This window comes from Pseudophryne corroboree, chromosome 6, assembly GCF_028390025.1.
Source record: "Pseudophryne corroboree isolate aPseCor3 chromosome 6, aPseCor3.hap2, whole genome shotgun sequence".
Lineage (NCBI taxonomy): Eukaryota > Metazoa > Chordata > Amphibia > Anura > Myobatrachidae > Pseudophryne > Pseudophryne corroboree.
Window position 1 is genome coordinate 720,805,609 of NC_086449.1, and position 21,677 is coordinate 720,827,285.

Below are 21,677 nucleotides of genomic sequence, written 5' to 3' on the forward strand. Positions count from 1 at the left end.
TGACACCAACAGACTATTTCTTTTGGTTCCTGGATCCACTTACACTTGGATGGTGTGTGTGACTGCTGCATCCTGGTGTCGGTGGCTGGTTTGTCCTGACCATTTACTTAAGATCAGGTCTACAGAGTAGCTTGTACAGCATTGTGGTCATAAATGTTGCTGCATTATTTCACTTTGATTTAAACTGTAGCCTTTCCTTAGTATTCTGCTTTGGATATATGAAATATTAGTGTAAGCATAGCTAGATAGCAGCTGCTCTGTGTCCTATCAGCTAAGAGGGCCACCATGGCTGTCACCTGGGATACACTGGTCCCTTCTTTCCTCTGCAATGTTATCTGAATGCTGATTTAAGCAGGTCAGAGCCATACAGGCCCAGCAAGATAGGGAAGGAGAGGGGAGGGAAGAGCAGGGTGCCTGTATTCTATAGGCTTCTTCATACTCTGAATTTGTGGCCCACTGTTATTATTATTATCCTTTATTTATATGGAGCCACAAGGGTTCTGCAGCGCCCAATTAGAGAGTAAATAAACAGGAAAACAGCAACTTACAGTTGATGACAGTATAGGACAAGTACAGGGTAAATAAACATAGCTACATCAGCAGATGACACTGGAATAAGTATCAGGTGGCAGAAGACTGCTGGATGTGGTACAGTTGAAGATTATTAAAGTAAGAAAAGGATAAGCACATGAGGGAAGAGGGCCGTGCTCGTGAGAGCTTACAATCTATAGGAATGTGATCTCAATGAGATCAGCCAGACACTCTGTGAGTCGCATACCTCACCTGATTGATCTGTTGCTGCAGAATCCCACCGCAGGTGCCACAATAAGCTAATAGTATACTAAGCGCTCATCTTTCCCTTTAACATTATATTTATATTGAGCTGCTGCAAACACAGATACAGCGCGGTGCTTTACATATATAATTCAGAAGCCTAGATCACTGTATACCTGGGATTGGTAGAATGAGAAAGTGAGCGCTCCAGTTGCATCATACTCTGAGACGAGTCAGAAAATATCTATCTGCAGGTTATCTGTATTTCTCTAACGTCCTAGTGGATGCTGGGGACTCCGTAAGGACCATGGGGAATAGATGGGCTCCGCAGGAGACAGGCCACTTTAAGAAAGAATTAGGATACTGGTGTGCACTGGCTCCTCCCTCCATGTCCCTCCTCCAGACCTCAGTTTGAATCTGTGCCCGGACGAGCTGGGTGCTACTTAGTGAGCTCTCCTGAGCTTGCTAAAAAGAAAGTATTTTGTTAGGTTTTTTTATTTTCAGAGAGATCTGCTGGCAACAGACTCTCTGCTACGTGGGACTGAGGGGAGAGAAGCAGCCCTACTCACTGAAGCTAGGTCCTGCTTCTTCGGCTACTGGACACCATTAGCTCCAGAGGGATCGTACACAGGAACGCACCCTTGGTCGTCCGATCCCGGAGCCGCGCCACCGTCCCCCTCGCAGAGCCAGAAGACAGAAGTGGTGTGAGAAGCAAGAAGACTTCAAAATCGGCGGCAGAAGACTCCAGTCTTCATATGAGGTAGCGCACAGCACTGCAGCTGTGCGCCATTGCTCCCACACTAAACCCACACACTCCGGTCACTGTAGGGTGCAGGGCGCAGGGGGGGGCGCCCTGGGCAGCAATTGGGAACCTCTTGGCAAAAAGCAGCATATATACAGTTGGGCACTGTATATATGCATGAGCCCCCGCCATTATTTTACACACAAAACGCGGGACAGAAGCCCGCCGCTGTGGGGGCGGGGCTTCTTCCTCAGCACTCACCAGCGCCATTTTCTCTCCACAGCTCCGCTGAGAGGAAGCTCCCCAGGCTCTCCCCTGCAGACTCACGGTAGAAAGAGGGTAAAAAGAGAGGGGGGGCACATAAATTTGGCACAAAAACAGTATATACAGCAGCTACTGGGTTAACACTAAGTTACTGTGTGATTCCTGGGTCATATAGCGCTGGGGTGTGTGCTGGCATACTTTCTCTCTGTCTCTCCAAAAGGCCTTGTGGGGGAACTGTCTTCAAAAAGAGCATCCCCTGTGTGTGTGTGGTGTGTCGGTACGCTTGTGTCGGCATGTTTGACGAGGAAGGCTATGTGGAAACAGAGCGGGTACAAATGAATGTGGGGTCGCCGCCGACGGCGCCGACACCCGATTGGATGGATATGTGGAAGGTTTTAAATGATAATGTTAATTCCTTGCATAAAAGGTTGGATAAAGCTGAAGCCTTGGGACAGTCAGGGTCTCAACCCATGCCTGATCCTACATCGCAGAGGCCATCAGGGTCTCAGAAGCGCCCACTATCCCAAATTGTTGACACAGATATCGACACGGATTCTGACTCCAGTGTCGATGGCGATGATGCTAAGTTGCAGCCTAAAATGGCTAAAGCCATCCGTTACATGATTATAGCAATGAAAGATGTGTTGCACATCACAGAGGAAACCCCAGTCCCTGACAAGAGGGTTTATATGTATGGGGAGAAAAGGCAAGAGATGACCTTTCCCCCTTCACATGAGTTAAATGAGTTATGTGAAAAAGCTTGGGAATCTCCAGATAGAAAACTGCAGATTTCAAAACGGATGCTTATGGCGTATCCTTTCCCGCCAACGGACAGGTTGCGCTGGGAATCCTCCCCTAGGGTAGACAAAGCTTTAACACGCTTATCCAAGAGGGTAGCCCTGCCGTCACAGGATACGGCCACCCTTAAAGATGCTGCGGATAGAAAGCAGGAGGGTATCCTGAAATCCATTTATTCACATTCAGGTACCTTACTACGGCCGGCGATTGCGTCGGCCTGGATGTGTAGTGCTGCAGCAGCATGGACAGATACCTTATCTGAGGAACTTGATACCTTGGACAAGGATACTATATTACTAACCCTGGGTCATATAAAAGACGCTGTCCTATATATGAGAGATGCTCAAAGAGACATTAGCCTACTGGGCTCTAGAATAAATGCAATGTCGATTTCTGCCAGAAGGGTCCTGTGGACTCGGCAATGGACAGGCGATGCCGACTCAAAAAGGCACATGGAGGTTTTACCTTACAAGGGTGAGGAATTGTTTGGGGACGGTCTCTCGGACCTTGTCTCCACAGCTACGGCTGGAAAGTCAAATTTTTTGCCATATGTTCCCTCACAACCTAAGAAAGCATCGTATTACCAAATGCAGTCCTTTCGATCACAAAAAGGCAAGAAAGTCCGAGGTGCGTCCTTTCTTGCCAGAGGCAGGGGTAGAGGAAAGAAGCTGCACAATACAGCTAGTTCCCAGGAACAGAAGTCCTCCCCGGCTTCTACTAAATCCGCCGCATGACGCTGGGGCACCACAGGCGGAGCCAGGCCCGGTGGGGGCGCGTCTCCGAAATTTCAGCCACAAGTGGGTTCACTCACAGGTGGATCCCTGGGCTTTAGAGATTGTGTCTCAGGGATACAAGCTGGAATTCGAAGAGATTCCCCCTCACCGATACCTCAAATCGGCCCTGCCAGCTTCCCTCTTAGAGAGGGAAATAGTGTTAGCTGCAATTCACAAATTGTATCTCCAGCAGGTGGTGGTAAAGGTTCCCCTCCTTCAACAGGGAAGGGGTTACTATTCGACAATGTTTGTGGTACCGAAACCGGACGGTTCGGTCAGACCCATATTGAATTTATAATCCCTGAACATATACCTGAAAAGGTTCAAGTTCAAGATGGAATCGCTCAGGGCGGTCATCGCAAGCCTGGAGGAGGGGTATTTTATGGTGTCTCTGGACATAAAGGATGCTTACCTTCATGTCCCCATTTATCCACCTCATCAGGATTACCTCAGATTTGTGGTACAGGATTGTCATTACCAATTCCAGACGTTGCCGTTTGGTCTCTCCACGGCACCAAGAATATTTACCAAGGTAATGGCGGAAATGATGGTGCTCCTGTGAAAGCAAGGAGTCGCAATTATCCCAATCTTGGACGATCTCCTCATAAAGGCGAGGTCCAGAGAACAGTTGCTGATCAGCGTAGCACGCTCCCGGGAAGTGTTACAACAGCACGGCTGGATTCTGAATATTCCAAAGTCGCAGCTGATTCCTACGACGTGTCTGCCCTGTCACACCTCGCGGGCAGCGGCGGCCGCGCTTGCCTCTGCGGGTGTCCTGGATGGCCTGGCGCCTCTCTCCTCCGGCGGTCTCGGGAGTCCGGCGTCGGGTCGGCGGGTTTCTCCGGCGGCTTCCCGGAGCGAGGGCGCCGCCATGTTGACTGGGACTAGGTAGGCGGAGCGGGGCTGTCGTCATCTGCCCGCTCCGCCAATCAGGCAAAGGCGGGAGGTTTAAAGCCAGACGCCGAGCAGAGATCCGGCGCCTGTGTATCATCAATTCTGCCTGTCAGAAACCGTGATCTCCAGAGCTCCCTTGTCCCTGTTACCGCTGTGCTTCCAAGCATATCTGTGTTTCCAGCATCTCAGCGTTCCCGAGCACCTCCGTGCCTCCCAGCACCTCCGCGCCTCCAAGCGCCCGAGCGCCATCACACACCTCCGTGCCTCCAAGCGCCCGAGCGCCATCACGCACCTCCGTGCCTCCAAGCGCCCGAGCGCCTCTACGCACCTCTGTGCCTCCCAGCACCTCCGTGCCTCCAAGCGCCCGAGCGCCATCACGCACCTCCGTGCCTCCAAGCGCCGAGCGCCATCACGCACCTCCGTGCCTCCAAGCGCCCGAGCGCCATCACGCACCTCCGTGCCTCCAAGCGCCCGAGCGCCATCACGCACCTCCATGCCTCCAAGCGCCCGAGCGCCATCACGCACCTCCGTGCCTCCGAGCGCCATCACGCACCTCCGTGCCTCCAAGCGCCCGAGCGCCTCTACGCACCTTTGTGCCTCCCAGCACCTCCGTGCCTCCAAGCGCCCGAGCGCCAACACGCACCTCCGTGCCTCTAAGCGCCCGAGCGCCAACACGCACCTCCGTGCCTCAGCGCCCGAGCGCCTCTACGCACCTCTGTGCCTCCAGCACCTCAGTGCCTCAGCACCTCAGTACCTCAGCGTCTCTGTGCCTTCAGCACCTCAATATCACCAGCACCTCTGTACCTCAGCACTCAGCACTTTTACAAGTCTTGTTTTCCAGGAGACCTCCAAGCATTCCTCCGTGCTTCCTGCTTACCGTCTTCATACTGTATGAGGAAGACCTACATCCGGCCATCTCTACTGCGACCCAGTAGCGGTTCCTCTTCCCGGTCACCGGAAGAAGCCCCGAGTCCACAACACCCTCCGACCAGGTCAGTGATAGTATACACAGGCCACATGGACCCGGGGAATCGGAACCCAGAAGCGAGTGCCATCCAAGGTCTGGTTTCCCGTGTTCAGAGTCAGGAAGCGGCGCAAAACCAGGTGATGCGGTATCTCCAAGAACTATCCGGCAGGCTGGATCAAATTCAGGTTTCCCTGGCTTCAGTAGTTCCGGTTCCAGCTCCGGTACCCACTCCGGTAGTCGCCCCCGTTAATGCTCACGCAGTGTCCGGAACCAGGTCACGCCTTCAGCTTCCCACTCCCTCTCGCTACAACGGCAACCCGAAGAATTGCCGTGGTTTTCTTAACCAGTGCGAGGTACAGTTTGAACTCCTCGCGCACAACTTTCCCACGGATCGATCCAAAGTAGCATACATTATTTCCTTGCTTGAGGGCTCAGCGCTGGAATGGGTGTCTCCGTTATGGGAGCGATCTGATCCTTTGGTTTCCAGCTACACCAATTTCATCTCATCTTTCCGCAGGATCTTTGATGAGCCTGGCAGAACGACCGCTGCCTCTTCAGATCTTCTCCGAGTTCGACAAGGCTCCCGTTCAGTGGGTCAGTATGTGATTCATTTTCAGACCATAGCCTCCGAATTGCGCTGGGATAATGATGCCTTACGGGCCGCTTTCTGGAACGGGCTGTCCGACCGTCTTAAAGACGAATTGATTACAAGAGATTTGCCAGATTCTTTGGAACAGTTGATCTCGCTCTGTGTGAAAGTGGATCTCCGCATGCAGGAACGAGTTGGCGAACGTTCTCGGTCTGATCGATGCAGATTCCGGGCTCCTCTGTCTAAACAATCGGTTACGACAGCTCCAGACGAACCCATGCAGATTAATCGGTCTCGACTGTCTCCAGAGGAGCGACAGCGTCGGCGTGAGAATAGACTTTGCCTCTACTGTGGAGCCGCGGATCACTTTCTCAAGTCTTGCAAGGTTCGCCCGGGAAACGGGCAGTCCTAGCCTGTTCCGGGGAAGTCAAGCTAGGTGTGGTTTCTCAATCTTCTCCAGAAGTGGACTGTTTACTCTCAGTATCTTTGTCTACTGAAACAGAAGTCAAAACTGTTATGGCTCTTTTGGATTCAGGAGCTGCGGGGAATTTTATTTCTCTCCCCTGCGCCCAGAGTTTGGGCTTGAAGTTACAGTTGGTCGAACGACCTATTACGATAACAGCTATTAACGGTGTTCAAATTCCTAACGCCTTGATTACGAGTCAGTCTGAGTCAATTCAGCTACAAGTGGGAGCTTTGCATCGAGAACAACTGAAGTTTCTGGTTATTCAGGAGATGTCTCATGATCTCGTTTTGGGTCTTCCCTGGCTCAGGCTTCACAACCCTCATGTCGACTGGGGGTCGACACAAATAATTTCTTGGAGTCCATTCTGTCAATTGAATTGTCTTACTCCTGTCGTTCCACTCCGTGCATCGGCCAAGTTGGACGTGGAGTCAGTTCCTGAGGCTTATCGAGAATTTTTAGATGTCTTCTCGGAACAGGCGGCTGATAAATTACCTCCGCATAGGGCCTGGGACTGTCCTATTGAGCTCATTCCTGGGAAAATGCCGCCCCGAGGTCGCACTTATCCTTTGTCGGTTCCAGAGACACAAGCTATGTCAGAGTACATTAAGTCGAATTTGCAGAAGGGGTTCATCCGTCCCTCCACTTCCCCAGCGGGAGCTGGCTTCTTCTTTGTAAAAAAAAAAGATGGAGGCCTGAGACCATGTATTGACTATCGTGGTTTAAATGAAGTCACCATTAAGAACAAGTATCCTCTGCCGCTCATCACAGAGCTTTTCGATAGAGTGCATGGAGCTCGAGTATTTACTAAGCTTGACTTAAGGGGAGCATACAATCTGATACGTATTCGACAAGGAGATGAGTGGAAGACGGCTTTCAATACTAGAGATGGGCATTACGAGTACCTGGTAATGCCATTTGGCCTCAGCAACGCCCCCGCCGTCTTTCAGGGATTCATTAATGAAGTCTTTCGGGACATGTTGTATCTGAATGTAGTAGTCTATTTGGATGACATTCTGATTTTTTCAAAGAATCTTTCTGAGCACCGACTACAAGTAAAGGAAGTACTCCTTCGGTTGCGCGAGAATCATCTTTATGGCAAAATCTCCAAGTGCACCTTTGAGGTTCCTTCTATTTCATTTTTGGGCTACATTATTTCTGGAACTGAATTGCGTATGGATCCGGAGAAACTCTCGGCCATCCGAGATTGGACTCAACCTCTTTCCTTGAAAGCAGTGCAACGATTTCTAGGATTCGCAAATTATTATCGGAAATTTATAAGAGGTTTCTCTACTATCGTGGCACCTATTACGGCTCTGACTAAGAAAGGGGCTGACCCAAGCAATTGGCCTTCTGAAGCAGTAGCAGCGTTCAAACAGCTGAAGACAGCCTTTATATCCGCTCCCGTACTTCAGCAGCCAGATTTCCTAAAACCATTCTTTCTGGAGGTTGATGCTTCCACGGTAGGCATAGGTGCTGTACTTTCGCAGTACGCCTCAGATGGGAAGTTGCATCCGTGTGGGTTTCATTCTCGCAAGTTCTCCCCTGCTGAATTAAATTACACCATTGGAGACAAAGAGCTACTGGCAATTAAATCTGCATTAGAAGAATGGAGATATCTTCTGGAGGGTGCTAAACACTTAATTACAATTTTTACGGATCACAAGAATTTACTGTATCTAAAGACGGCCCAATGTTTGAATCCCCGTCAGGCAAGATGGGCGCTCTTCTTTGCCAGATTTTCCTTTGTTATCAAGTATTGGGCTGGAACTCTTAATACCAAGGCGGATGCCCTATCCCGTTCAGTGATGGCTTCGGATGAGGAGAATACAATGGAGAAGGCATTAATCCTTAGTCCCATCTCTATTTCTGCAGCTCCCACTAGGTTGGGCCCTCCTCCTGGAAGAATGTCGGTACCAGTTAAATTTCGACCGAAACTGTTGCAGTGGGCTCACACTTCTAAGTTTTCTGGTCATCCGGGAGTTCAGAAAATGTGGGAATTTCTGCGAAGATCATACTGGTGGGACACTATGAAAAAAGATGTTCAAGAGTATGTCAATTCGTGTCCTCAATGTGCTCAGCACAAAACTCCACGTCTGCCGCCTGCGGGTTTGTTGCATCCTTTATCCATTCCAAAAAGGCCTTGGACTCATATCTCGATGGACTTTGTTACTGAATTACCTCTCTCTAAGGGTCATAACATCATTTGGGTGATCATTGACCGATTCTCTAAGATGGCACATTTTGTTCCGTTGACCGGATTACCATCCGCTTCCAAGTTGGCCCTGTTATTTATCCAGGAGCATTTCCGCCTGCACGGGTTACCTCTGGAAATAGTCTCAGATCGGGGAGTACAGTTTACAGCAAGATTCTGGAGAGCCCTCTGTTCGACTCTACAAATTAAACTCAAGTTCTCTTCTGCTTACCATCCACAGACTAATGGGCAAACTGAACGCGTCAATCAGGATCTAGACTTTTCTCCGTGTTTACCTTTCCCCTTCTCAAGATAACTGGGTGGAGTTGTTGCCTTGGGCTGAGTTTGCCCACAACCATCTATATCATTCTTCAACTGGTGAGTCTCCATTCTTTATTAATTATGGATTTCATCCCCAAGTTCCGGAGTTGCCCATTTGTCCTCCAGAAGAAGTTCCTGCTGCAGCTTCAACTCTCCGACATTTCACCCAAATCTGGAGTCGAGTTCATGCCAATCTTAAGAGAGTTTCCGGTCGCTATAAATTCTTTGCGGATAGGAAGCGACGAGCAGCTCCTCAATATAAGGTTGGTGACAAGGTATGGTTCTCTACCCGCAATCTTCGTTTGAAAGTACCTACTATGAAATTTGCCCCAGGGTTCATTGGCCCTTTCTCAGTGCTGCAAGTCTTAAACCCAGTCGTTTGCAAATTGGAGTTGCCTTCCCACCTTCGAATTCCAAACTCCTTCCACGTCTCTCTCCTCCGCCCACTCATTCTGAATCGGTTCCACTCAGCGTCTCCTAGGCCAACTACTATAGTGTCTGAAGCTGGGACAGAATTTGAAATCAAAGCTATTCTTGACTCTCGTTATCTTCATAAAAAACTACAGTACTTGGTAGAGTGGAAAGGTTATGGTCCTGAAGAGAGAAGTTGGATCAATGCTACTGAGGTAATGGCTCCCCGACTGGTTCGGATCTTCCATTCCAGACATCCAACTAAGCCCGGAAAGTGTCCAGGGGCCACTCCTGGAGGAGGGGGTACTGTCACACCTCGCGGGCAGCGGCGGCCGCGCTTGCCTCTGCGGGTGTCCTGGATGGCCTGGCGCCTCTCTCCTCCGGCGGTCTCGGGTGTCCGGCGTCGGGTCGGCGGGTCTCTCCGCCATGTTGACTGGGACTAGGTAGGCGGAGCGGGGCTGACGTCATCTGCCCGCTCCGCCAATCAGGCAAAGGCGGGAGGTTTAAAGCCAGACGCCGAGCAGAGATCCGGCACCTGTGTATCATCAATTCTGCCTGTCAGAAACCGTGATCTCCAGAGCTCCCTTGTCCCTGTTACCGCTGTGCTTCCAAGCATATCTGTGTTTCCAGCATCTCAGCGTTCCCGAGCACCTCCGTGCCTCCCAGCACCTCCGTGCCTCCAAGCGCCCGAGCGCCATCACGCACCTCCGTGCCTCCAAGCGCCCGAGCGCCATCACGCACCTCCGTGCCTCCAAGCGCCCGAGCGCCTCTACGCACCTCTGTGCCTCCCAGCACCTCCGTGCCTCCAAGCGCCCGAGCGCCATCACGCACCTCCGTGCCTCCAAGCGCCCGAGCGCCATCACGCACCTCTGTGCCTCCAAGCGCCCGAGCGCCATCACGCACCTCCGTGCCTCCGAGCGCCATCACGCACCTCCGTGCCTCCGAGCGCCATCACGCACCTCCGTGCCTCCGAGCGCCATCACGCACCTCCGTGCCTCCAAGCGCCCGAGCGCCATCATGCACCTCCGTGCCTCCAAGCGCCCGAGCGCCTCTACGCACCTCTGTGCCTCCCAGCACCTCCGTGCCTCCAAGCGCCCGAGCGCCAACACGCACCTCCGTGCCTCTAAGCGCCCGAGCGCCAACACGCACCTCCGTGCCTCAGCGCCCGAGCGCCTCTACGCACCTCTGTGCCTCCAGCACCTCAGTGCCTCAGCACCTCAGTACCTCAGCGTCTCTGTGCCTTCAGCACCTCAATATCACCAGCACCTCTGTACCTCAGCACTCAGCACTTTTACAAGTCTTGTTTTCCAGGAGACCTCCAAGCATTCCTCCGTGCTTCCTGCTTACCGTCTTCATACTGTATGAGGAAGACCTACATCCGGCCATCTCTACTGCGACCCAGTAGCGGTTCCTCTTCCCGGTCACCGGAAGAAGCCCCGAGTCCACAACACCCTCCGACCAGGTCAGTGATATGCCCTTCCTGGGCATGATTCTGGACACAGACCAGAAGAAGGTTTTTCTCCCGACGGAGAAAGCTCAGGAACTCATGACACTGGTCAGAGACCTCCTAAAACCAAAAAAGGTGTCGGTGCATCACTGCACACGAGTCCTGGGAAAGATGGTGGCGTCATACGAGGCCATTCCCTTCGGCAGGTTCCATGTGAGGACCTTTCAATGGGATCTGTTGGACAAGTGGTCCGGATCGCATCTACAGATGCATCGGCTGATCACCCTATCCCCCAGGGCCAGGGCGTCTCTTCTGTGGTGGCTGCAGAGTGCTCACCTTCTCGAGGGCCGCAGATTCGGCATTCAGGACTGGGTCCTGGTGACCACGGATGCAAGCCTCCGAGGGTGGACGGCAGTCACACAGGGAAGAAATTTCCAGGGTCTGTGGTCAAGTCAGGAGACTTGCCTTGACATCAATATCCTGGAACTAAGGGCCATATACAATGCCCTAAGTCAAGCGGAGACCCTGCTTCGCAACCAATCGGTACTGATTCAATCAGACAACATCACCGCAGTGGCTCATGTAAACCGCCAAGGCGGCACAAGGAGCAGGGTGGCGATGGCGGAAGCCACCAGAATTCTTCGGTGGGCGGAGAATCACGTACGAGCACTGTCAGCAGTGTTCATTCCGGGAGTGGACAACTGGGAAGCAAACTTCCTCAGCAGGCACGACCTTCACCCGGGAGAGTGGGGACTTCATCAAGAAATCTTCGCGCAGATTGCAGGTCGGTGGGAACTGCCACAGGTGGACATGATTGCATCCCACCTCAACAAAAAGCTACAGAGGTATTGCGCCAGGTCAAGAGACCCTCAGGCGATAGCTGTAGACGCACTAGTGACACCGTGGGTGTTCCAGTCGGTTTATGTGTTTCCTCCTCTTCCTCTCATACCCAAGGTGCTGAGAATCATAAGAAAAAGAGGAGTGAGAACAATACTCATTGTTCCGGATTGTCCAAGAAGGACTTGGTTTCCAGAGCTACAAGAAGTGCTCACAGAGGACCCATGGCCTCTGCCTCTAAGACAGGATCTGTTGCAACAGGGGCCCTGTCTGTTCCAAGACTTACCGCGGCTGCGTTTGACGGCATGGCGGTTGAACGCCGTCCCTAGCAGAAAAAGGCATTCCGGATGAGGTTATTCCTACGCTGATAAAGGCTAGGAAGGACGTGACGGCTAAACATTACCACCGTATATGGTGAAAATATGTTGCTTTGTGTGAGACCAGGAATGCCCCTACAGAGGAATTCCAGCTGGGCCGTTTCCTTCACTTCCTACAGTCGGGAGTGACTTTGGGCCTAAAATTGGGTTCCATTAAGGTCCAGATTTCGGCCCTATCCATTTTCTTTCAAAAAGAACTGGCTTCTCTTCCTGAAGTTCTGACGTTTGTAAAGGGAGTGCTGCATATTCAGCCCCCGTTTGTGCCTCCAGTGGCACCTTGGGATCTTAACGTGGTGTTGAGTTTCCTGAATTCACACTGGTTTGAGCCACTTAAAACCGTGGAGTTAAAATTTCTCACGTGGAAGGTGGTCATGCTGTTAGCCTTGGCTTCAGCTAGGCGTGTGTCAGAATTAGCGGCTTTGTCACATAAAAGCCCCTATCTGGTTTTCCATGTAGACAGGGCAGAATTGCGGACCCGTCCACAATTTCTGCCAAAAGTGGTGTCATCTTTTCATATGAACCAACCTATTGTGGTGCCTGTGGCTACTCGTGACTTGGAGGATTCCGAGTTGCTAGATGTGGTCAGGGCTTTGAAGGTTTATGTGGCCAGAACGGCGAGAGTCAGGAAAACTGAATCACTGTTTATCCTGTATGCACCCAACAAGCTGGGTGCTCCTGCTTCAAAGCAAACTATTGCTCGCTGGATCTGTAACACGATTCAGCAGGCTCATTCTGCGGCTGGATTGCCGCTACCAAAATCAGTAAAAGCCCATTCCACAAGGAAGGTGGGCTCTTCTTGGGCGGCTGCCCGAGGGGTCTCGGCATTACAGCTTTGCCGAGCAGCAACTTGGTCGGGTTCAAACACTTTTGCAAAGTTTTACAAGTTTGATACCCTGGCTGAGGAGGACCTTGTGTTTGCTCATTCGGTGCTGCAGAGTCATCCGCACTCTTCCACCCGTTTGGGAGCTTTGGTATAATCCCCATGGTCCTTACGGAGTCCCCAGCATCCACTAGGACGTTAGACAAAATAAGATTTTACTTACCGGTAAATCTATTTCTCGTAGTCCGTAGTGGATGCTGGGCGCCCGTCACAAGTGCGGACTTCTTCTGCAATACTTGTATATAGTTATTGCTTACATAAGGGTTATGTTATGGTTGCATCAGGGTTTATCTGATGCTCTGTTGTTGTTCATACTGTTAACTGGGTAAGTTTATCACGAGTTATACGGTGTGATTGGTGTGGCTGGTATGAGTCTTACCCTGGATTCCAAAATCCTTTCCTTGTACTGTCAGCTCTTCCGGGCACAGTTTCTTTAACTGAGGTCTGGAGGAGGGACATAGAGGGAGGAGCCAGTGCACACCAGTATCCTAATTCTTTCTTAAAGTGCCCTGTCTTCTGCGGAGCCCGTCTATTCCCCATGGTCCTTACGGAGTCCCCAGCATCCACTACGGACTACGAGAAATAGATTTACCGGTAAGTAAAATCTTATTTTCCCATACCCAAAATGTAGCATTTGAAAAGGTTCTGAAATACGGGTGTGTCCTCATACATCTTTGTTGCAGTCATGTCAAACAGCCTCTCTTGGCACGCCAGGTAGCATGAGAATTGTCTAGCGTCCGGTGTCTTTTTTTGCTTGTTTTTTTGTCGAAAATGTATATTAGGGGGTCACAATGTGATTGACAGCAGCGGGGGCGGCGTCAGGAAAACAGGGGCGGGATGGTGGAATTTTCGGTGCAGCTGCGTGACTACACACTCAGCCGCTTCGATAAATAAATGTCTGCTGACGGCAGCAAGACTGCGCTGACAAGGGTCAACCTTTGTTCTGAGGTGTCCGCAATCTTATTCAGGAGGCAGCCTAACACATGCTGGATGGACTTATCTCTGTGCTGGGCAGCTCCTAGCATGTGCGGAGATGAACGCAGATCTGGCTGCGTATGCAGCCATTTGCGCTAATCTCTGAATAACCCCCCTCAGTCACAATGCAATGTGACTAGGACGCACAAGGACTGTGCTGATTAAAATTTGATATATGACACTTGTATATCTGTGTGCGGCTGAGGTCTCTGAGTCTGTACACGAAGTGCTACAATGTAGCAGCCGCAGCTTTTTTCAAATGCATGTTCTATTCTGCGTATACAGATTCCAGACTCAGTCACACACAGTATACAAATGTCATATATCAAAGTAATCAGCACAGTTTCCTTGTGTGTCCTGGTCTCCTTGCATTGCGTATAAGACGCAATTTCTGCAAAAAAAGATGCCCAACGTTAGCAGAGTTTCACAGGACCTGGCGGCTCACTCACGCCATACATCTTGCGCTGCCCAGCATATTGGGGCTGGACGAATAATGACGCATCTGTATTTTAAGTTGGACGTTAACATGACTCGGCTACAAGGGGTAAACCCATGTAAAATAAACTCTTCAGAACATCTTTGCTTCCCAAAACTACCAGTGTCAATTGAGGTATATTTGGATCAGAAGAGGGGGGAGTCTAATAAAGTGCAGCAAATTACAACTCCTAGCCAGCACTAGGTTCATAGAGCTTATTTTGCTGTATCCCTAGGCACGCCAAGTGTGGGAAGATCCAATGCTTAAGCTCCGCTCTGAAGCCTGTAGAGCACAGCGCTGTAGCAATAGACACCACTATCACCGTGCAGGGGAGACGTGTGCTCTGCAGGGGAACTCATGTCTACAGAATCACAGAAGAGGAAGATATGATGGATCCTGGCCTAGTCCTCTCTGGTACTAAATGTGGCAGAAACCAGGTCAGACCCGTACTGTACATCTTTAGTGAGACACAGACATCCCACAACATGAGCTTTTTCATTTCCTATGGATCAGACATAGAACCATGCTTCCATTGCAGTCAAACCTGAGAGAGTGGCTTTGTCCTATCTATTCACAAGAATATATGTATATGCATAGCTATGAAGTGGGTGTTGTCACACTGATAACTATGCTAGAGCTGCAAGTATATGGCCTTCCAGCCCTTTTATGTGCCCTCGGGCATGATTGTGTAAGGGAGGTCCGTCTTAGCGTGGTCTACTCACATGGGCTGCAGCCATTTTGCGAGCTGAACCAGTAATAAAAAAATAATGAGAATGTACCAATGTCAGTTTAGGAACTAATGCTTTATGCTCTAGCAATGTCACTAGGGGATGTGGTTAAAATGTTGACATTCATAATGTCGCCAGTTATGATGTCAACATTGTAAAAATGTCAACTGGAAATGTGTCGACATTCTCAAAATGTCGACATTATGGTTAGGCTGTGGGAGGGGGGTTAGGATTAGGCTGCGGGGGGGAGGTTGGAGTTAGGCTGTGGTGGAGAGGGAAGGTTAGGGTTAGGCACTAGAGAGAGGGTTAGGGGTAGGGATTAGGGTTAAATATACAGGAAATATATTTACTAGAACACCAGGGGATCAGTGGTCTGACCCAGAGGTGCCAGTCACATGACTGTTGGGGCCTGGAAGAACCCGCTGGAGCTGCTGCAGCCATTAGGAGCAGGTTAGTCAACGCCACTGGGCCACCAGGAATAATTTGTCGACATTCTAAAATGACCATGTAGATATTTCGACATATCGTGCCCAACCCATTTCTAGTATCTAATGAATTGTCAGGTTGCATGGTAATGAACATTAGTTCAGCTCACAAAATGGCCGCCTCCACTGTACATAAACAACTGGGAACATTTAATATTCATACCTCACCACACAAAACATACCAGAACTTGTTTCTCTTACGTCCTAGAGGATGCTGGGGTCCATATTAGTACCATGTGGTATAGACGGGTCCACCAGGAGCCATTGGCACTTTAAGAGTTTAACAGTGTGGGCTGGCTCCTCCCTCTATGCCCCTCCTACCAGACTCAGTTTAGAAAATGTGCCCGGAGGAGCCGGTCACAGCTAGGGGAGCTCTCCTGGGCTTTCCTGGTAAAAGTTTATCTTAGAGTTTATTTTTTTACAGGAGGCTGCTGGCAACAGCCTGCCTGCATCGAGGGACTGAGGGACGTAGCAGTGTCCGCCCTGCAGGGTCTGAGCCACTGTCTCCACTGATTGGACATTGAGCTCCAGAGGGGACAGATCGCGCCCCGCCACAGGGGAACGCTCACCCCGACAGCCATCCGCCACCCCCTTGCAGAGCTGAAGTATGGCGAATGAGTCACTGTCCCCCCTTACAAGCGGGGGATCACTGTGAAGAGGGTGGCTTTGAGGGTATACCGCGCTCCTGGACGGCTCAGCGGTACTGTGGTGTGGTGCTGTGAGGGGCGCCCTGAGCCAGCACCTGACCCTACACTAACCAAATCCAGCCTGTCGGGGTCTGCGGATCTCAGCCAGCACAAAATCCTCAGGCCAGTATAATCTCACAAGAGCGCGAAGACAGCGCCATTAAGGGGGCGGAGCTTCTCCTCAGAGCGGACCCAGCAGCGTTCAGCGCCATTTTCCTACCTGCAGCTCACTGCCAGTGGAAGAACAGGTCCCTCCAGAGCACCTCTAGCTATCTGTATGGTACCAGGGGGTTGTAGAAGGGAGGGAAGGCTGTGTAAAGACTGTGTCACCTATTAAGGGACACAGTCAGCGCTGTGTGGTCTCCCTATACCTATAATAGCGCTGTGTGTGGGTTGGCTCTAATCTCTGTGTCTCTCTGCCATTCTTGGGGGGGAAACTCTCTCTACCCAGTACCCTGTGTGTTTGTGAGGTGATTGGTGTGTATGTGTAAACATGTCTAGGGACACTGTTTCATGTGCTGCAGAGGATTTATCTTAAGCAGACAAACAAGTTGGCAGTTGCTCGATCGTTCCTGGAGATTATTATGTATCAGGTGCTGGATAGGCGGAGGGGGTCACAGACAAACAGACAGACAGATAGACAGAAAGGGGGGTGGGGGGTTGCAAATTCACACCCCTAATTTCCCTTCCGCCCACTAAAAATTACCTGTAACCATCCCTGGTAATAGAAATTCAGAGAATTAGTCACAAATGTTTGCAAACACATGTTTAGCTGCTGGCCACTTCACAGCAGTCCTAACACTACATAATGGCAGTGCCCACATAGGGCCATGTAATTTGTCACAGTAGGCCTCATGATAAAGTCTATTACTAAAACACATCCAGACAGAGAGCTAACTTACCCGGGAGCCACCCCCAGGATCTCCCATTGGCACTACAAGAAACAGCATGCCTTCCAAATACTGCTCCCATTCAATGCCAGTCCCGGGATCCACCGCGTTGAAGGACCCGGCAGATCGAACGGTGGATGCTATGCTAAAATCCATTTACACGGCTTCAGGGGCTATATTGTGGCCTACTATAGCCTGTGCTTGGATTGCAAAAGCTATTGCTAGGTGGTCAATCACTCTGCTGGAGGAATCGTCTACGCTGGACAGAGGTGACATTGATTTATTTTTACGTAATATTCAGGATTCTGCAGGGTTCCTGGTAGATTCCATGAGGGACCTGGGTTCCATGGCTACAGGGATCTCCTCCATGTCCGTCTCGGCTCGCAGGGGTCTCTGGTTGCGCCAATGGTCTGCGGACGCGGAATCCAGGAAGAGTGTGGAGGGCCTACCCTATACAGGTCAGGCTCTCTTTGGGGAGGCGCTGGATGTGTGGATTGCCATGGCTACCGCAGGTAAGTCTCCTTTCTTCCCTCAGCTACACCGGCTACAAAGAAGCCCTTTCAACCAGCCACGTCACAGTCCTTTCGGCCCGCGAGGCCTAGAAAGAACAATCCTTCGAACACCTTCTTCAGAGGTGGTCGTGCCAAAGGAAAGAAACCTGCTCCCGCAGGTTCCCAAAACCAGAAGCCTGTTTCTGATACCCCTAAGTCCTCCGCATGACGGTGGACGACTAGGCCTGGAGGAAGGTCAGGTGGGGGTGAGACTCTGGTGTTTCAGCCACGTCTGGGTGTCGTCTGGCCTGGACTCCTGGGTAGTGGATATAGTGTCCAGGGGTTACAGACTGGAGTTTCAAACTCTCCCACCTCACCGTTTCTTCAAGTCAGGCTTGCCAGCTCTGCCGGCAGACAGAACTATTCTTCTGGAGGCCATCCGAGAATTGGTGGTGTCCGAGGTCATTGTTCCAGTTTCGCCTCAGCAGTGGAACAAAGGTTATTATTCAAACCTTTTCGTGGTACCGACACCGGTTGGTTCGGTACGGCCAATTCTGAACAATTGGCTGTCTTCCCTGAGGTTCAGACCTTTTTGAAAGGGGTTCTGCACATCCAGCCTCTCTTTGTGGCGCCAACGGCACCCTGGGATCTTGATGTGGTGTTGCAGTTCCTGCAGTCGGATTGGTTTGAGCCTCTACAGGAGGCTGAAATCAAATTTCTCACATGGAAGGCGGTCACTTTGTTGGCCTTGGCTTCTGCACGATGCGTGTCGGAATTGGGGGCTTTATCTTGTAAAAGTCCCTATCTGATCTTCCATGAAGACAGGGCGGAACTTAGGACTCGTCCACAGTTCCTACCTAAGGTTGTATCGGCTTTCCATATCAACCAACCTATTGTGGTGCCAGTGGCTGCTGATTCCTCAATTGCTTCAAAGGCCTTGGATGTTGTGAGGGCAGGTTTGCCGTGGCACGGCAGGTTTGCCGTGTCCAAGATCTGTAAAGCCCCACTCTACTCGTAAAGTGGGCTCTTCCTGGGCGGCTGCCCAGGGTGTCTCGGCTGTACAACTCTGCTGAGCAGCTACTTGGTCTGGGTCGAACACGTTTGCCAAGTTTTACAAGTTCGATACTTTGGCCTCTGATGACCTCAAGTTTGGTCAAGCAGTTTTGCAGGAGCCTCCGCGCTCTCCCTCTCGTACTGGGAGCTTTGGTATATCCCCATGGTACTAATATGGACCCCATTATCCTCTAGGACGTAAGAGAAAATAGGATTTAGGTTACCTACCAATAAATCCTTTTCTCGTAATCCGTAGAGGATGCTGGGCGCCCACCCAGCGCTGCATTTTCCTGCATTGGTTTTTATAGTTCAGTACTGCCTGGTTCCTAGGTAAGTTCTGCGTTATTTACTGTTTCAGCTGTTGCTGAGTTGTTCCGGCATGTTAGCCGGATTTGCCTGTTGTGTGAGCTGGTATGAATCTCGTCACTATCTGTGTAATTCCTTCTCTTGAAGTATGTCGTCTCTTCGGGCACAGTTTCTAGACTGGGTCTGGTAGGAGGGGCATAGAGGAAGGAGCCAGCCCTCACTGTTAAACTCTTAAAGTGCCAATGGCTCCTGGTGGACCCGTCTTGTACCCCATGGTACTAATATGGTCCCCAGCATCCTCTATGGACTACGAGAAAAGGATTTACCGGTAGGTAACCAAAGTCCTATTTTTTCTTTGTGTGCAATGTAGCATTTATGTTGCTTATTAAAATATGTGTTCCTGCTTAAATGTGAATTTAGGCCTGTAAAGCTAAACATGTGCTTTGGTCCTGTTGTGCTGAAATAAATTGGATTATATCATTTTACTTCAGCTTTGCTTCGAGGGGCAGTGCAAAAACACCTCGTTCCTGCAAGTGGATGAGTGTACCAAGAAATGTCATGGAAACGGGGTGAGAGTCAACATAAGATACTCATACTAGGGGACATACAGAAATGCGGAGTAAGGGAGGTGTTTTTATTACTGAAAATAGAATATAATATTATTTATGAAGCACAGAAGAGCAAAACCAGCAGACCTGCTCTTGTGATCAGGGATAATGCATAGATGGCGGCATCTGCAGGTGCACCACCGACTCTGGGAAGCTGCATTGGTTTACAGGTTCTCTGTTTGCAGCAAAATGCTAAGCCAAGATTTCGTTTTGCAGAACAAGATTATTTAAATAAAATAAAAGGTGTGCAGAAGGAACGTTTAGAAGGGAGGAAGCTGGTTTGTGGGAGGGAGCACTGAACGTTTCTCCCCCAAACATACTTGGCTTGGACAACACCTCTGATGTGATGATGACCAGATCTTATGCTTACATTTTGCACCATTTTCTACTTTAGTCTTAACCCTGCATTGGAAAGAAAGTATATGTATACTTACATACGCTCATTTCAAAACATGCCCAGAACGAAATCACACAAGATCCGCTCCGCAATCAGGTGTACTTTCACCTGTGCTTCAGGAATTCCATTAATAAGTCTTTACATGTCAGACTTAGCAGCGTTCTGTTTAATATTGTCGACTTCTATATCTGTGTTTCTGGAAAGACCGTAGTAAAATATCTGCAAATGATGCAGAACTCGGGTCTTCTGCACACCTACTAAATCACATTTTATTTCATGCAATCTACAGGTTTGCAATAATAACCAGAACTGTCACTGTTTTCCTGGCTGGAAACCTCCATACTGTAACCAGACAGGCAATGGTGGCAGCATAGACAGTGGCCCAGTACCTGCTGATGGTGAGTCCTCTGTTTCCTCTTTAGCGTATCTGGGTCATCGTTGCTACAACCAAGAAGACTAAGTGATTTTTCTTGCAGGTTCACAGTCAGCGTGGCTCTGGATATTTATACCTGTATCATTACTAGCTGGGATCGCAGTGACTTTGTTCTTATACCTCTACAAACACAGGTGCTTAATAAGACTTTATAAGTCAGACAGCATTCCCGCAGCAGGCTCCCTGCACAAGAGGTAGGTGCAGTATTACCACGTGTATTGTACTGGACCTTATATAAATGAAACGCCTTAGAAAATAATGGTGGATCACTTCCTGTTAAGATCCCCAGTGGTAGAAGGTGCTAAATTTGTGTTGAATCACAGCTTTCAGTGTGATATTTGCATTTATGTCCATGCAGCTCTGAATCAGGCACTGTGGGGAGGTGTCTATACAGTATGATTATACTAAATGTACAGCACCATATTTGCCTGCAACCCAACTTCTGTCTTGGCCCCTTGCTTTCATTTGACACCTCACTATACATAACTATAAATGGAATGTCATGTGACTTCACTCCAGAGATGGCCTAGGTGTCAGTCATATAAATCACTTTGTCTTCATTCACAGTGACAGCAGTAATAAACCCAGAGCTGAATCTACCTCCAGACCCAAACCTCAGATACAGATGGTAAGTTGCCAGAATCATCTTGTGTTATTGCTTTAAAAAAAAGTCTACAGTCAGCAGGGGCAGCCAACAGCAGGCAGCAGCAGTATGACATGCAGGCTGGACTAGTCAGGCAATAGCAGTGTGACATGCAGGCTAGAGCGGTCAGGCAGCAGCAGTATGACATGCAGACTGGACCGGTCAGGAAGCAGCAGTATGACATGCAGGCTGGACTAGTCAGGCAGTAGCAGTGTGACATGCATGCTGGAGCGGTCAGTCAGCAGCAGTATGACATGCAGGCTGGACCGCTCAGGCAGCAGCAGTATGATATGCAGGCTGGACGGCTCAGGCAGCAGCAGTATGACATGCAGACTGGACCAGTCAGGCAGCAGCAGTATGACATGCAGACTGGACCAGTCAGACAGCAGCAGTATGACATGCAGGCTGGAGCAGTATGACATGTAAGTTGGACTAGTCAGGCAGTAGCAGTATGACATGTAAGCTGGACTAGTCAGGCAGTAGCAGTATGACATGCAGGCTGGACTAGTTAGGCAGCAGCTGTATGACATGCAGGCTGGATTAGTTAGGCAACAGCAGTATGACATGCAGGCTGGACTAGTTAGGCAGCAGCAGTATGACATGCAGGCTGGACTAGTCAGGCAGCAGCAGTATGACATGCAGGCTGGAGCAGTATGACATGTAAGTTGGACTAGTCAAGCAGCAGCAGTATGACATGCAGGCTGGACTAGTTAGGCAGCAGCAGTATGACATGCAGGCTGGACTAGTTAGGCAGTAGCAGTATGACATGCAGGCTG

The 21,677-nt window shown here is 50.2% G+C and overlaps 1 protein-coding gene across 1 annotated transcript in view; it reads left to right on the forward strand.

Annotated features, from left to right (window-relative positions):
* ADAM19 (ADAM metallopeptidase domain 19) overlaps nt 1-21,677 on the forward strand; it is a 181,991-nt gene that overhangs the window by 143,446 nt on the left and 16,868 nt on the right. The window contains exons 16-20 of the mRNA XM_063928395.1: nt 14,417-14,618; nt 19,312-19,389; nt 20,115-20,223; nt 20,302-20,452; nt 20,826-20,886. Coding sequence (XP_063784465.1) covers nt 14,417-14,618; nt 19,312-19,389; nt 20,115-20,223; nt 20,302-20,452; nt 20,826-20,886 — 601 coding nt within the window. The remainder of the gene's footprint in view (nt 1-14,416; nt 14,619-19,311; nt 19,390-20,114; nt 20,224-20,301; nt 20,453-20,825; nt 20,887-21,677) is intronic.